General features: G+C 47.8%; 1 protein-coding gene across 1 annotated transcript in view; it reads left to right on the top strand.

Moving 5' to 3' along the window:
* Positions 1–5,212: 5,212 nt before the first annotated feature.
* Positions 5,213–15,795, top strand: part of LOC146338693 (diacylglycerol O-acyltransferase 2-like) — a 39,743-nt gene continuing 29,160 nt past the window's right edge. Inside the window, exons 1-2 of the mRNA XM_084813287.1 lie at positions 5,213–5,492; positions 11,144–11,251. Of these exons, the coding sequence (XP_084669413.1) occupies positions 5,213–5,492; positions 11,144–11,251 (388 nt within the window). The remainder of the gene's footprint in view (positions 5,493–11,143; positions 11,252–15,795) is intronic.

A 15,795-nucleotide genomic window follows, 5' to 3' on the forward strand; every position in this document is an offset into this window, starting at 1 on the left:
AAAACCCCGTAACATCAGAAACAGAAACCAGCTGAATAGATAGTTGGACAAAAGGATTACTTAAATAAGGAGACAGAGATTGCGGAGAGACTTGATAAATGCCAGTGTATTCACAGCACAAGATGGACAGATACCCACATCTGAACTGAAGAACCAAGTCAAACAAGGTGGAGAAAATGAAATTCTAGAGCTAATTGACAAATTTAAAATGAACAAGACACCAAGCCAAGTCCACCCAAGAGTATGAAATTGCTGATCTCCAAAACAGATGCACTTTGTCATTAAAACCAGTCTTGTTACTGGAAGATTGGAAAATAGTCAACACAATACCAGTTTTTAAAAATAAGGATCCAGAAAATTGCAAATCTGCAATAGGGCTGAGATGCTTCATAAAGCAATACCGGACCAGGACAACATGGATCATCCTTGCTGGTCCCAGGTACTTCACCCTGAAAGTCCCAGAAAACATGTGGGTGCATAGAGGGTATGTTGTAAGCGAGCACAATTTGTGACATTGCATAACATCATGCTGATCACGGGGCACATCTGATAAAGTATCAGCCTTAGCTTCCAATTTCCTGGCTTTCTGGAGTTTGGACCAATGTAAGATAGCCTTAGCTTCTGGTCTTTTAAACAGGCAGGTTTTTTGATGATTGTGTTCCCTTGGTTTTTGAAAAGCAAATGTCTCCCCAACATACTTGCTTTTATATTTGCCACTCTCAGCACTCTATGCGTGCTGTGTATGCCTGCTCCACCTATCCCTATAGTTCCCTGTGAGGCCCAACAAGGCCAGTTCCATCAAGCTCAGCTGAGAGTGGTTGCTGTAGAATGTGGACCTGCAAGGAATGGTGAGGCCTGGGTTCTGGCAGACACAGCCAGGCAACTCTAATGCCTGTTAGGCCCTCTGTTTGGTAGCCTGCAGGAGCACCTGCCTCATAGAGCAAATGGGCAGATGAAAAACTGTTATTATGATCTGCTAGTTTGTTTGTCTGTAGTAGTCTGGGGTCCAGGCCTCCTCAGAAGAGGGAATAGTGTTATGCGGTTGGGGTCAGTCTAAATTATCTCCAGGGGCGCCTTACTTAGTGCCTCTGATCACACAGAGGTTCCCCCAACTCTGCAACTCTTGACCTTACTAGGCCTATTGAAAGTGCATTTTAAAACTTAAGCAAGAAAACAGTGAATGCCCTTTTAACTTGTTAAACAAATGAAAACATGCAAGAAGTCTTAATATATTAATGCTTTATAAAGAAAAGTAAATGCAAAAGAGGCAGAGGATGAGAGGGCTAGATAGCATCACCAATGCAATGAATATGAACCTGAGCACACTCCGGGAGAGAGCGCAGCACCTGGCGTGCCATGGTCCATGGGGTCATGAAGAGTCGGACACGACTGAACGACTGAACAACAACAAAATGCAAAAGAACATCAGATACAGAAATAAAATGTGAAACGTGCAATGATTACAAACAAGATACATGTGCACGCTATGCAAAATACACTACAGTTGAAGTCTCGCTAAGGCCTATTTTTTAAAAAAGCCAATGTTAGTAGGCCCAAAACAATGTTAGTAGGCCCAAGCAGGCCCAGCAGCAGTTTCAATTGTTACTCAGGTCTACTTAAACTTCCACCAGTCCAGACTAGTTAAATGCAGGGTTTGAAGCTTTCAGCTTTTTAGCAGTATGGTCCAAACTTTTAGAGAAGAGGAAGCGAGCAGTTGGCAGCGGGGGCGGGGGGGACTAAAAGGAAGCAGACCCCGAGGAAGGTGGGAAGAGACCCCCTCCTAGAATCCAGAGTGCAGAACTCAGCAAAGTCCAGGTAGGGAAAATTAATCCAGGGTGAAGACAACGTTTTAAAATGAGAGTGCTTCACCAGTGAGCGAAACAAAATAGCGGGCGAAAACTACACCAAGCTGCTCAGGACCCAGGGCCTGGCTCAGGGGAACTGGCTGGGGAAAGACAGCCCAGAATGGTCTCAAAGCCAAGGGAGACATGTTCAGAGATCGAAAAGGGGGCTCCTTCTCCCAAAAGGGAGGCAAGAACCAGGCTAAGCGCAGAAAGGCTATCAAAACATACCAAATCTGCTATCAACGTTCAGGGTTAAGCAAAAGGTAAAAATCAAGCCAGCCAGGTTGGAACAAGCGTGGGGCTCGCCTTTCTCACAGGGTGCTGGTCTTTTCTTTAACCCCGACACCTCCCCCCCCCACCCCATTTTCTGCTTTTTGACTGGCTCTTTTCCCTAGTCGCTAACTGGAAAATTTGGTTCTGGACTGGCGAATGACATATTGGCGGGCGGAAACCTGCCGGGACAGCCCCTCATTGTTTCAGGCAGCCGATGTTACTCTAGGCCTCATCAGGGCAACGGGGAACGCTCTGGACTCCTGGAGCTGCGAGCTGCAGGGAGCAGCAAAGCGGAACCTTCCTCCCGCACCAGTCTGCCGTCCGCGGCTCGACCACTGCTTTGCTGGCACGGCTGCCTGCTTCTCGGACTCCGGGCAGCAAAACGTTTCTGCCCGCAGGGAAGCCAGGCCTGCTCATGAGTCTGTGGGGGGCACAGAGAGGCGAAAGGCGGGGCCTGGGCACCCTGAGCTTGCCTGTGTGCACGCGCACGCGCAGCCACACGTCCCGGAAGCTCACCACTTCGCTGCTTTCCTTCCCCTCCCCCACTCAACATTCTGAGCTTCACAGTATGAGACTCCCATAGACTTTAAGTATGCCAATAAAAATGACTTAAAAATAAGTACATTGAATGTTTTAAAAAAGAAATTCCACTCCACCAACTAAAATATAAGGGGAATAGGAAAACGTCAGTCTTTAAAATTATGTGCCTATATTTTTTCACAAATGATGGGCACAAAAGTTTGCCGATACATGTTTTCAGGAACAATTTTGCATGACCAAGCCCCCCCCCCCCCCCGCTTAACTGCCCTTTCTCCCTCAGTTCTCCCTCAGTCTTTAACCAATCTTCCTGCAATGTTCAGGTTATGTATCATAGACCTTTCTTTCTGACATGTGCAAATTTCAGGAAGAATGGGAAACCTTTTCGATTTTATTAAGGTTAGAAAACCCACCCCGCTGACTTCCATTTAACTTTATGGAACCCTTCTTTTACTGAATGCCTTATCTATAGGATCCACAACTGTGGCTCCCATAATAAATAAATAGCTAGCTTGCTAATCAGAATATAATGGGGCACTTTGAGGTCAAGATATACCATGTCCAAAGCATTTCTGTGATCTACTAAGAAAGTTACCTGATTAGCTTGTGAACATGTTGCTGTAGCCAGCCTGCAGCACGTGCCTGGCTGAAGACAAGGGAAATGGAGCATGTGCAAAACTCCTCACCTCTCCTGTGCATGTGCAGATTAGCAGATCATCCAGCTGGAGCACTGTTAAGGACTGCAGCTTTGTTTTGCTGGAGAGCAGAGTCTAGGGATGGATTGCAAGCTGAACAGGTAATCTCACCCCGGATTAATTTATTAACCAGGCCCAAGGGCCAGTTTAGGAGTGAAGGGAGCCAGGGGAAAAACTGGAGGTTTCAGCTGCAGATGGAAAGACACTGTTTGTCACCTGGTCTATCCTGGTCAACAGTAGTGCAGACTTAGTATTCAAACTTGTCAGAGGCCAGGTCTACCTATCTCAGTTAGACCTTGTGCCTTTTCACTGCTTGGTCACCATACCTGTTCTCTGTTGGTACATTTGTGCAGTTCAAAATTCAAATTGTATTATGTTAGCTGATGTAAAAAGTGGCTAATAATGTGAAAAGTAAAATAGAGTCTAGAACATGGGTACCCTTTTCCTGACAAGTCATGTGAAGTTGTCAATGCTATGCTGAGGTTGATGATGCCAGAAAATATCCAAGGCATCCTTCCTGTACTGTGTTTGTGCATCTACCCCCTCTTATTCTTAAGGGGTCCCCCCCACCAACACATCCCTCACTTCAACTACAGTTTTGTTAATGTTCATCATGCCTCTTGTGTGGAGCTTGACTATAACAGTAGTGCTGGCAAGTTTTCAGGATTTTCTGTGTAGGTTCCTAAATGTCATGGAGTATGATGCTTATCAATTAAGTGTACAATCCTATGGCCACTAGTCAGTGGCTAGACGGCCACAGGATAGATTGGTTCCCAGGAACCGACCTCAGAGCCCGCACTCCGAGGTCGGTTCCCGGAGAACTGACTCTACCCCCTCCGATGCTGCCTCATAGGCAGCGCAGATTGGGGGAAATGGGGCATTCCCGGGGGTGGGCTGGGGCAGGGAGGTCGGAAGTGCCGGTATGACACATCCTATGTGTCATCTGGCTGCCCCTTCCTGCGCTCCTGCTATTGCTAACCTTCCTGCGCTTCCTGCTATTGCTAACCTTAAAAAAAACATACTGTTGGCGCGATAGAGCAGAATCATGCTTCTGGAATATAATAAAATGAAAAGTGTGGGGAGTGGTCTCTTCCCCCTATTCCTTTTGTACAGCAGACATTGTTTCCCCTTCACCATGTGAACAGACACTGAACATTTAAATGTGGAGCCAGGCCGACAGCTCACAGCCACCCTAGTTCTACCTGCAGCTGGTTTGCAGAACAGGGGTGCTTCACCAGCAGGCTACGTTGCTCTTGCGTGCGTGAAAGTCATTCTTTCCCCTGCAACAGCCATCTTCAGCCTTTTCAGTCTGACCCACTTTTAATTCTAACCTCCAACACCAGAGTCACTTAGATGAGTATATATAATAATAAAATCCTTTATCCTGTTGTCACTCTAATCCAGTACATGTCTATCAGTGTTCAGTGGTGCTTGCTTCCAGGTAAGTGGGCACAGGATTGCCCAGCGCTACCTGTCTTGTCCCGCCCGAGATTCTAGACAAGTGTGGAGGAATCCACCTGGCTTTTGCTGAGGCCCAAGGCTCTTCCCTGGGGCCAGGAGAAGGGCGGAGAGAATCTTGTGGGAAGTCCTAGCTCTCCTCTTCTTTTCATTTGTCCTCTCTTGTCTTTCTCCCCTCCACCCCCTTTAAATAAAAAACCCTCCTCATGACTCAAAGGATAAAAGGCCAGTGATGGTATTGAGGTTCAGATGCCACCCACACGGATGTCCCTTGTAGGGACAAGACATTGAAGTGCCCTCATCCTGAATGTCTCCCTAATCACACAGGGCACACAGAGGATACAGGCAGTCTGCGCTGGCTGTTACTGCAGTTGTGCGTCTTGAGGGTGGAGGAACAGGGGCGGAATGCACCAGCCATTTCTGGGGATTGGCCCAGCTGGGGAGGAGGTGGCTGGGGGTGGAGGGAAGGCTGAGTCAACAGGTGAATGTGACATGACCAGGGGCAGGCACAGCAGCCGGTCACGAAGAAAGGTGTTCACACTGTTCTCCTTTGCAGGGAGCCGTGCCAGCATCCAGGCTGCCCTCTGCACACTTCTAACTGTGCCCTGGCCTTCAAAAAGAGATTTCCAGGCCTGCATCCAGCTGCTCTCAGTTCTCCAATGGATTCTGAGTTTCCTGTTGATGGGTGAGTAGTATGCATGGTAGAGAAAAGCTGCTCTCACTCCTATAATGTGGATTGCAGCCATCTTGTGAAAAGGAAGGCTGGACAGATTCCTGGAGAACAGTTCATGCAGTCTATGTCTGAATTCTGGATGTCGGAAGGACAGCTATGGTGGCCAAATCCCCTCCCTCCCGTGCATGCGTGCGAGCTTCCAGAGGGGCTATTGTCAGACACAGGATGCTGAACTAGATGGAACCACTTTGGTCTAGCCCAGCAAGGCCAATTCTTATGTTCTTAGGTTAGGTAAAGGCTGAAGTATTCTTACTTTGCTTATTTAATGTTTATTAATTTATTTCATTTTTAATCCCACCATTCCTCTATCCAAGTCCAACTCTCGAATGGGCTAGGAATTTATTGGAGCAGAACATGCTTTTGTTGCAAAAGAAACTAATTCCAGGCAAAGATACTCTTCTCTGTCCTCTGGCACCTCGTCCATAATATACCTCATCAACCAGGAGACATAATGTAGACTTTATGTCTGAAATTTGTACAGCTTCCAGACAAGGCTTTTATGGTACCATCACTGACTCATTCATGGTCCAGTTGTTATCTTCCACTCATAACTCTCCTGTGTTCAGGAATATAGGAACACAGGAAGCTGCCTTATACCAAGTCAGACCCTGGGTCCATCTAGCCCAGTATTGTCGACACTGACTGGCAGCGGCTCTCCAAGGTTTCAGGCAGGATTCTTTCCTCACCCTACCTGGAGAAGCCGGGAATCGAACCTGGGGCCTTTTGCATGCAAAGCATGTGCTCTATCACACTGAGCTATTTCCCCACTGCTTGTTCCATCTTTTCTCTTACCATGTATAATTTGTTAAGAAATAAAAGACATAATAGCTGCACAATGCCCTCTCACTGGTAGCACAAAGAGTGTTTTGTCTGGAACCACCCAATGTGTTTGGCTAGTGTCCCTGGTCCAAAAGGTTCTGCAGGTTTCCGGACTGCTACAAAATCCTGTGAACAGAGATAAGTCCCCCACTGGAAGTTTACATAGACCAGCCCTCGGACAATACAATATGACAGGCAGCAGATGTCATGTTTCGGTGCATGTTGTGATGTCCACAGAGGGAACTCCTTTCTCTCCCACATGGAAAGAATCCTCATGTGTCTCTGCAGAAGGGGGGGGGGGTGATCTGCCTTTTCAGACATGGCCACATGCACTGGAAAGTGCCCCTGCGCCTTTACGAGCATGGCATGATGCCCCAAACCGCTTTACGGGAACAGCATGATCTGCCAAGTTCCAGCTGCCAAAGGACAAACAAATAAACATAGCCTGTCCCTCAGTGACTTTTGCAAATACAGAGCTGAACATTGCAGGCTGACCAAGTTCTGAGAACTTTATGGGCAGGGGGTGGGGGGTTACTGAAGAGGCAATGCAAAAATATGAGTGTTGTGGTAAGAGGGAAGTGTGGATGCCAGTCCATCTGTGGCCCCAGGGCAAAGTTCTGGGGTGGGGGTGGGTGATCTTCACAATGATGGAATGAGAAGCGCCTTGGAGGATTACCTGGATTTTCATAGAATTGGCTTTGGTCTGTCAGGGACTCACAAAGCAAGAAAAGCCGAGGGTACCGTACCTTTAAAATCTTATTTTCGGGGGTCACACAGCACTTGAAAGGAACATACTTCCAGGTAGGGTGGGGGGAGTAGAGCCAAACGTCATCCAACTGGCAGAGGCTTGTTTCCCACCCTGTCCAGGCTCCCCCCTGCCTCCTACATTACGAATGGAGCGCAACTAATTTTCCCCATGTGTGCAGTTTTCCCTGAAGAAGCCAAAATCCCTCGTTCTCGAGTGCAGCATCTGAAGGGTCCCCTCAGAGCCTCCCGCCACCCCAATCTCACCCCATTCCAGCAATCTGCTGTGGAGTTATTGCTCCCACCCTGTTTTTCCCCATGTGCGCACTTTTGCCTTGAGAAGCGAAAATCCTCGATTTTGGGGTGGAGCATCTGAAGGCCACGCCCCTACGCCCCCAGCAGCTCAGCTCCTCAATTTTGCCCCATTCCAGCACTCTGCCCTGGAGTTATTGCTTCCACGCAGGCAGGCACACCCTTCTCCCTTTCCCTTTCTCCTTCTCCTGGCTTGCAGCAGCCGGGCTTCACTGAGAAACTCCCATAAACCCAAAAGATCATTACTGCAATAAAGTGGAGAAGGGACTTTACATAACAACAGAGAAATGACTTGAAACTACAGAACATCAAAGAAGCACAGCATCTTAAAGCAATTTAAGAGCCTAGGAGAAGAGAAAGAGCGCTTTAGGGCAAGTTACCAAAGTTAGTCTTTAACCCTTCCATTGTAGGGGAGTAAGATTTATTTCTTACTTCTGCATGAACGGGCACAGAAGGTGGGGGGGTACATTAAAGATTGAAAGCAGGCTAGCTACGGTGAATGGGTGCCCCCCCTACTGCGGCAACGTGAGGGGTCGCTGCTGTACTCTGGGGGGTTTTCTCAGTGGGAAAAACTACTTCTGCTGGGGAAACAAGGAGGAATGGGGCATTCCCTCCTTGACCACGTCACTGCCAGGCCACAGAGGCACACCCAGGAATCAGTGCGGGCGGGGGGGCATGTCACGCTGTGGCAAAACCGCCAGGGAGCCGCTTTCAGTAAAAAAAAAGTCGGAGTAAAAAGAGTTCCAGAAAATGCGGCTTTGCAAGAAGGAAGCGGCTGGTGGGCAGCGGATGGGTGACGACGCCCTCTGTTGCGGAGGAACTCGGGCTGCTCTAACTCCGCACTGAATGGCTCTTGAAGACAGCCGCTGGGGATAACATTTAAAGCTCCAAATGGCTTGGGACCGGGTTACCAGAAGGAGTGTCTCCTCCTATATTTAGCTATCTGGACCCTAAGATCAACCTCTCCACATGCCTCCATCACATGAGGCTGACCTGGCACCTACGTTGCACTCTTCTCAGTGCCAGGTGGAGACCTTTTTAATTCTATGCAGGCATTGTAGGAACTGCTTTTAGTACTTTTAGATCTTCAGTCCAACCCCTGCTTAGTGCAGGAATCCAGTTTTAAAGCATCTCTTCTTGAATACTTCCAGGGGCAGAGAGCCCTCCACCTCCCTAGGCAGTTGGTTCCACATTTATCCTGATGTTCAACCAAAATCTTCCTTCCCATAACTCAAGCGTGCTATTTTGTAACCTACAGCCTTGGATGATATAGAGCAGGTTGCAGAATTTAGGTGCTTGACAAATGCTCTCAACTACCCCCTCAGTCTTCTCTTCTCAAGGCTAAACATACCCAGTTCCTTCGAACTTTCCTCATAGGATTTAGTTTCTAGTCCCCTATCATCTATGTTGCCCTTCTCTGAACTCATTCCAATTTATGTATTATTATTATTATTATTATTATTATTATTATTATTAGACATGTGTTGGAACAATGACATGTTGGGACAGTCCCGTGGTTGTCATGGAGGCCATGAAATCCTGAGCTGCCCTGGACAAGGTGCCCTCAGCATGAATGTTGATGTCCCCCAAAAACAGCAGCCTGCGGCCCCCAGCATCACATCCAAGACCACCTCTGTAGGGAAATTGATGGTTAAAGGGGTGGTCGGTACACCAACAGAATCCCCAACCTGTCCTGCTGGCCCAGTACAAGGTGCAAATAGTCTAGACCAGTCATCAGATGGACAGGATGCCTGGAGAGCGATGGAATTCTTATTGGCAACCACCCCTCCCTGGCCCTCAAGTCTGCACTGATGCTGAACCAAGTACACTGGTGGACACATCTGGGAGAGAGACTAACTCCTCCCTGTTTGCCCACTCAGCTCTCAGTTATGCATGCCAAATAGGTTGTCTCATCTGCTATTAGATTGTGGCTAAGGGAGGTCTTATTATGCACAGATTTGGCATTTAAAAGCAGCACCTGGAGACCTGAGGGCAGGCTGATAGGGCAACCACCAAACCTGCGGGTGTGGAGAAGACGAGAGCACAACACAGTCGTTAACTGGATGGGCCATGTTCCCTTACCTGGTTAGTCCTCCTCCCAACGCCATATCTACCTATCACTATACTGACTGCCCCTCGCCCCTCAGGTCGCCCCACTTGGCCCCATATCCTCCCTCCCAGGCACATACTCAGGCCCTAAGAAGGGAACCAATTCCCCACCAAAGACTCCAAACAACTAAATTGGCCCAGATGTTAGGGGGGTGGCCTTTGCCTTTGCATCCCTCTGAAGCAGCTCCCCACAAAGGGGTGACCCTGCTTTTGGCTTCATCCCCTTCAGTGGCATCGCCAGTGGGGCCTCACTGGCAGATCAAGGCCTTCCCTCAGAGTCAAGCACAGCTGGCTCGCGTTCTCGGTCAACCTGCGGGAGGCTTCCTCCTCTTGCCAACGATGCCAGCTTCTCCTGATAGCAGGAGTGATAGGCGTGCACCCAGCAAGCAACAAAATTGACTGAATCCATCTTGAAGTACCGTTGACGAGCGCTCTTTGAGCAGGGTTCTCCAGCCAGCTGTGGATCCACCTGGTAGCAGTGCCATCCAGCCCACACTTACCTAGCCTGCTATTGAGAATATCATGGGGCACTCTGTCAAATGCCTGGCTGAAGTCAAGATACATTATGTTTTACTTTGGGATGTATTACATGCTGATATTGCTTTCATCTGTTACGTTTATTGTTTTACTGCCACTTTGTATGTTATGTTTTTCATCTGTGCACCATCTGGAGAAATTTGGTTATTGGGCAGTTTAAAAATGTCAGCAATCAATAAATATCAAGTTCCCAATCTTATATTTATCTCCTCATGTTACATTGGTGGCGGGAGCTTTGCCTGCTTGTTTTTAACCATTATTCTGCTTGTTTTTAACCATTATTTAACTCTGAAACATGAAGTAATCCTGGTTTGGGGGTGGGGATAGTCCAGGAGACCATTTTCAGGGTAAAATCAGGTAGGTATGTGTCCAACTGTTCAAATATCCCTCCCCGCACTCCAAGAAAACATAGATTTGGCAAAATCCATTTGCCAAGACTGCATGTAGTTCCTCCCTGAGTAGATCCATGCATGGAAAACTAGCTCCAGAAGGATGAAAATTTTGATGCAGCCATCTGTACTCTTGTGATGCACACATTTTTGTCCAGAACCATCTCTGTTCAAAACATCCATTTGGAGGAAAAGACTACCAATGGGCAGAGATTAGCTGTAGGAACGGCCATGGTGAGAGGCACTCTGAATACCACCGGCTGGGGATAAACAGCGGGGCAGGGCATCACCGCCTCCCTGCCTGCCTGCTCCACTGGTGAGCTCTCTGTTGGCGCTCGCTGGTGGCCACCATTGAAAACCAAGTGCTGAATGAAATCATCCATCCAGCAAGCCCCGTATGCAGGCTTTGGAAATACATTAAAGACCTGCAAAGGTGACTGTCAGATGGACAGATGATAGATGAGCAATTCTCGTCAAGCAATCTTTTGATGATCTGAAAAAAAACACCTTATCCCCTATCTCCAGCCAGAGTGCACATTTATTCTCCAACTTTCAGTTAGTTTCAGAACAAAAGCACAGCTGCAAATTGTGGCATTCACATCTGGGGGTAATTGGGGCTTGGGCAAGGCTAACTGTGAGTGGGCTTTGACTGAGAAAAATAAGTGGGTTACTTGCTCATTGTTCTTCCCTCAGGAATTGTTGTCCTGCTTCTCCTCACCTATTTGGTTTTCACCAGTTTCTGGCCCATTTCTGCCTTCTATGTGGCTTGGCTTATCTTTGATTGGGACACACCTGAAAAAGGTAAGTGCCTAACTGCTACAAGGGAGTCTTTCAGAAGATAAAAGATCCCCGCTGTTCAGCCTTTTTTCTGCTTATCTCCGCGGGCTTGATTCTCACTTGTATCACTTGGGGCGTGTTTCCACACTATCGGCTTCACTTTGTTTGCAACTTTGGCTGTGTTCCCACCAGCGATTTACTCCAACTGGCTGCGTGGTGAGGTCTCTGTGCTTCCATGATGTTGTGGCCATTCAGCACCAGTCCTGCATTTTATTGCTGAAAAAACACTTCTCCTGAGACTGCTTATAGTCCGACTTTTCCAGCTTACTTCAGCTCCGTTACTGACCTGTTTCCGCAAGGGCTTCCCTGTTATTTCTGTGGTCATTGAGAGGGCAAGCCTCATTCAGCACAATAGGAGAAAACGCCCCTTGACTGGGGTCACGGGCTGTGTTCTACTGCTTATTTTCAATGATGTTTTAAAAGTTGGTCCCACGGCATCCTGCTCCAAAATGGCAATGAAACTTCCGGAAAACAGGAGGGAAAGGGTTGGGACACTGAGGTCGGAGTGACGCACCCACAATGGTTGGGCTACACACCCCATGGGCAGGACTATGACATCGGACCCAGTGCGATTGTGGAAACAGGTCAGTAATGGAGCCACGGTAAGCTGGAAAAGTCGGACTATAAGCAGTCCCAGAAGAAGCTCTTGTTCTGCGATAAAATGTGGGGCTGGTGCTGAATGGCCACGACGTCATGGAAACACAGAGACTTCACCGCAGCCAGGTTGGAGGAAATTGCTGGTGGAAACACAGCCTTGTTTGCCTTCAGTGTTAACGAGGGATGCCACTGTATGCATTGGAACAGAGTTCCTCCATCTTTCATCTTTTCCCTTTGTTATGCAGTGACTTCAACCACTTGTGCTTGTGGCTGGTCCTTCTCCAGGATGGGTTGTGCTGCCTGCTTGGCCAGCCCACCCACATGTCACCCCTCATTTTTCACGGCACATGCCCCACATCTCATGCAAAGTGCTACTCCTTCTTCAGAAAGCTTGGAATGGCTGAGATCCACCGGCCATTGCAAGAACTCCCCCAGGCCATTCCCGACGATGCCACTGAGGTGCAGCTCTCATAGCAGATAGCAGCCAGAGGTCACTAAAGCCCCAAACTGTGCTTGTCTCCAGGTGTCACCTCTTCCCTCCAGTAGGTGAGCCATAGGGCTTCTTCACATGGAGCTTTTATCCTGCTATTGAGGTGGGTTACTCAGGGAAGTTTGCAGGTCCTTTAGATGACGTCGTCCATCTCCAGAGCATCTCCCACACTAAATGACCTTTATTCCGTTTTTTAAAAGATCGGAGATAATGAGCTATCAAATTACAGTGCCTGAGTTCCACTTGCGTTCCCGCCATGAAAAGAGGAAAAGCTGCAATAAGAGGAGCTAGCGCCATCTAGCAGCTGTATAATGAAACATATGGAAGACTTAGATAAAGGGGGGAAGGGGGGAAGGAAGTGCGTGTAAAGGGACTCCTTCGTGATCCTTCATTTAAAATGCAAGCAGAAAGCCCAGTTTTAAATGTGGGATTTTAGGCTGGTGTAGAGATGCTCATAGTCAGGGACTGGACTTATGATGGAAGTTCTGAGTAAACTACATGGGTAGGATCAAGCTACTTAAGTATCTACTCAACAAAAAAGGGGCTTGGGTAAAGCCATAAAGATATCATTGTGGGATATAATGCCATAGGATATACTGTATAGCAAATATTTATGTCTAGGAGTAAATACTAACAACAGAAATTGCAGAAAAGGATTTGCACCCTTAACAAGCTCATTTTGTGTAAATGTAAATGATTTTTAAAAGCATTAACCCTATGCTGTTTGGCCCCAATTAAGATTAAGACTCCACTCCTAAACAGACTTACAAGGCAATAAGACTAATTTAACACAGTGAGACTTCTGAATAAACCTGTGTAGGAATGGCTCAGAAACTGGGCTTTGTTGAGTGGGCATGCTTAGAGGAAGGGACATATCATCATAGAATCATAGAACAGTAGGGTTGGAAGTGGCCTATAAGACCATTGTGTCCATTGCTGGGTATATATTACAATACAGACATTTTGGGAATTGGTGCAAGCTTGTGTTATGTAAAGTGCTGAATACATTTTAAATTTCAATCCTTTATCCTGTTAGGTTATGTTAATGAGGCTAAAATGCTTCTAAAATAAATTAATTCATAATTTGTTAGCTGCCTGCTACTAATAGTGCAAAAATGGAAAAATATCAAAACACCTACAGAAGAGAACTCGGTGAATTTCTGGGTCAAAGCAGGAGTGCAGATCAAGATAGGAAGAAAACAGCTTCAGGTGGGTCCTGCTATCTGGAACTCTCTCCTACTAGGACAGTAGGAGGATGTTGCCTTAGTAGGTACTTAGAGCCATCGGAAGCCTCATGTAGGCTGATAAGACCTATAGTGTGGTCAGCTCAACCCCTTCTAAAGCTAATGGGTTGTTAAAGGGCTCTCACCTGATTCTGTAGCCTGATATTTCTGTGAAGCCAGGGAGATGGAGGTGCTGCTAAGGACTCATATTGTGAGCCAGAAGATGATGGCAGGCACTGGCTGTCCTATCCTCTAGGAAGTAGCCTGTGCCTTGTCCTCATCAGAGTCACCTGCTGCACAGTGGAAGTCCTGAGGACTAGGGGTCATGACACCTACTACTGGTAGGATGGATGAGAAAACTATCTGGGCCCCAAAGTTCTTGAGTTTCCTTTCCAAAGCTTCAAAGTCTGATGTGATTTCTTTGTAGCTCCGCTTGGCGGTATCATTTGTTCCCACATGGATGAGAAGAAAGGGATACCTGTCAGTGGGCTGTATGAGTGTAGGCAGCCATTCAGTCACATCTCTAATCCGTCCTCCTGGGAGACAGCATACCTGGAGAGTCCACAGGTCTTCGCAACATACTTGGGTTTCGATCCCATACAGCAAGGAGACTCTCACTACTACTACTACTCTTCGTGTTGTAGGCCTGGGTTTCATTGCCTCTGCTTGACTGACCTTCAGCCTCTTGCTGGCTCTCATGCAGATTCCCCTGTAATTCTTCCTCTGCAGGCTGTCCTCCAGTCTCATCCTCAAGCACCTGGAAATGGTTCCACAGCTCCACTGCCTCCACTGGTGCAGAGCGGCTTCTAGTTCTTCTGCTCCTAACTGTCACCCTTTTCCTAGGAGTACCTTCTACTGGATTTTTCCTCACCTCAGCGTTTTCCTCTTTTCCTCAGCTTTCTGTTGCTCTTCTGGCTTCTGTTCTTCACTTTGCTGTTGCAGTTCCACCATTCTGTCCAAGAACTCTTTGTGTTCTCTTATTCCCTGGAGGGTCAACACTCGCCGCTCCAGTCCTCTTACTTTCTCTTCCAGCAGCGTGATCAACTTGCACTTGTTGCAGGTATGGGCCATGTTGATCTCAGGCAAGAAAACAAACACTGCACAGACCTTGTAGGTCACCACCACTGGAGAATCTTTTCCTTCCATAGTCTTTAATCCCTTTATGTTTCTAGCTTTCTGATTGTACTGGAATAGCCTGGCTTTGTCCTCTATTCACTGGAGGTTAAAAACAGAGTCCCACTAGTATGGAAGTGTGTGTTACAAGAAAAAGAATTTTAAAAATTGTCAGGGGCCTCCCCCTTGTCCTCCCCTGCCAAATTCCTGTTTGCTCTCCCTGTTCCCTCACACTGATCACTCGCTTATATAGCCCCTAGACCATCTGGAGCAGCTTCCTCTGCTCAGCTCTACTCAGCTAGGAGGTGGGAAACAGACTGAAACTTCCTGCCCAGACAGCTGCTGGGAGCACTCAGGCCACACCTTCAATTCAATTGGAGCTCTCAGGAGCACATGGTGAGCACACGGCGACTCAGAATAGAAAGACAGATCCCTGGGCTCACTCCAGCCCACTCGCCACTGTGCCTTTGTCTCCTCTTCCACTGCAGCTCCCCTGGCCAACTCCTGTTTGCTCCCCCTGTTTCCTCCCCCTGTTCACTCGCTCTGGTCGCTCGCTCTCTGGGAGCTTGCTTGCTTGTATACCCCCTAGACCAGCTGGAGCAGCTTGCTCTGCTCTGCTCTGCTCAGCTAGGAGGCAGAAAACAGGATCCTTGAAGGCTTTTTGTTGTGAAACTATTCAAGAGAAGGCTAGACTCCAAAAGGGTCTTACCTGGCTGCACTGTCTTTCATCAGGCTCAATATAAAGCACACTCATACTCAATCAAGTGAAATCGTAAGGCTGCAGGTTTATGTACACCTGACATTGTGCCAGGAAACTGGGGAAAACACTTCCTAGACATCTTGTCATGGGAGGCATGAGAGAAGGGCCAGTAGCTGCAACCTGGGCAGCCTGCAGATGACCCTGGAAAGTCATATTTGCAGCAGAAAGTTGAGCCAGTTCTGCTCTCAGAACCTGATTGTCAGCCGGTATAGCCTTGTTTTCAGTTGTTAGGACCTCCATCCCCCAGAGTGGGCTGAGGCGAACTTCCCCTTGAAGCTTGCATGGGAAACTAGTAGGAAGTTCAAGGCAGGAAGAAGGCAGGACC

This window comes from Heloderma suspectum, chromosome 9, assembly GCF_057233095.1.
Source record: "Heloderma suspectum isolate Gila_16-S chromosome 9, 16-S_ref, whole genome shotgun sequence".
Classification (NCBI taxonomy): Eukaryota; Metazoa; Chordata; class Lepidosauria; order Squamata; family Helodermatidae; genus Heloderma; species Heloderma suspectum.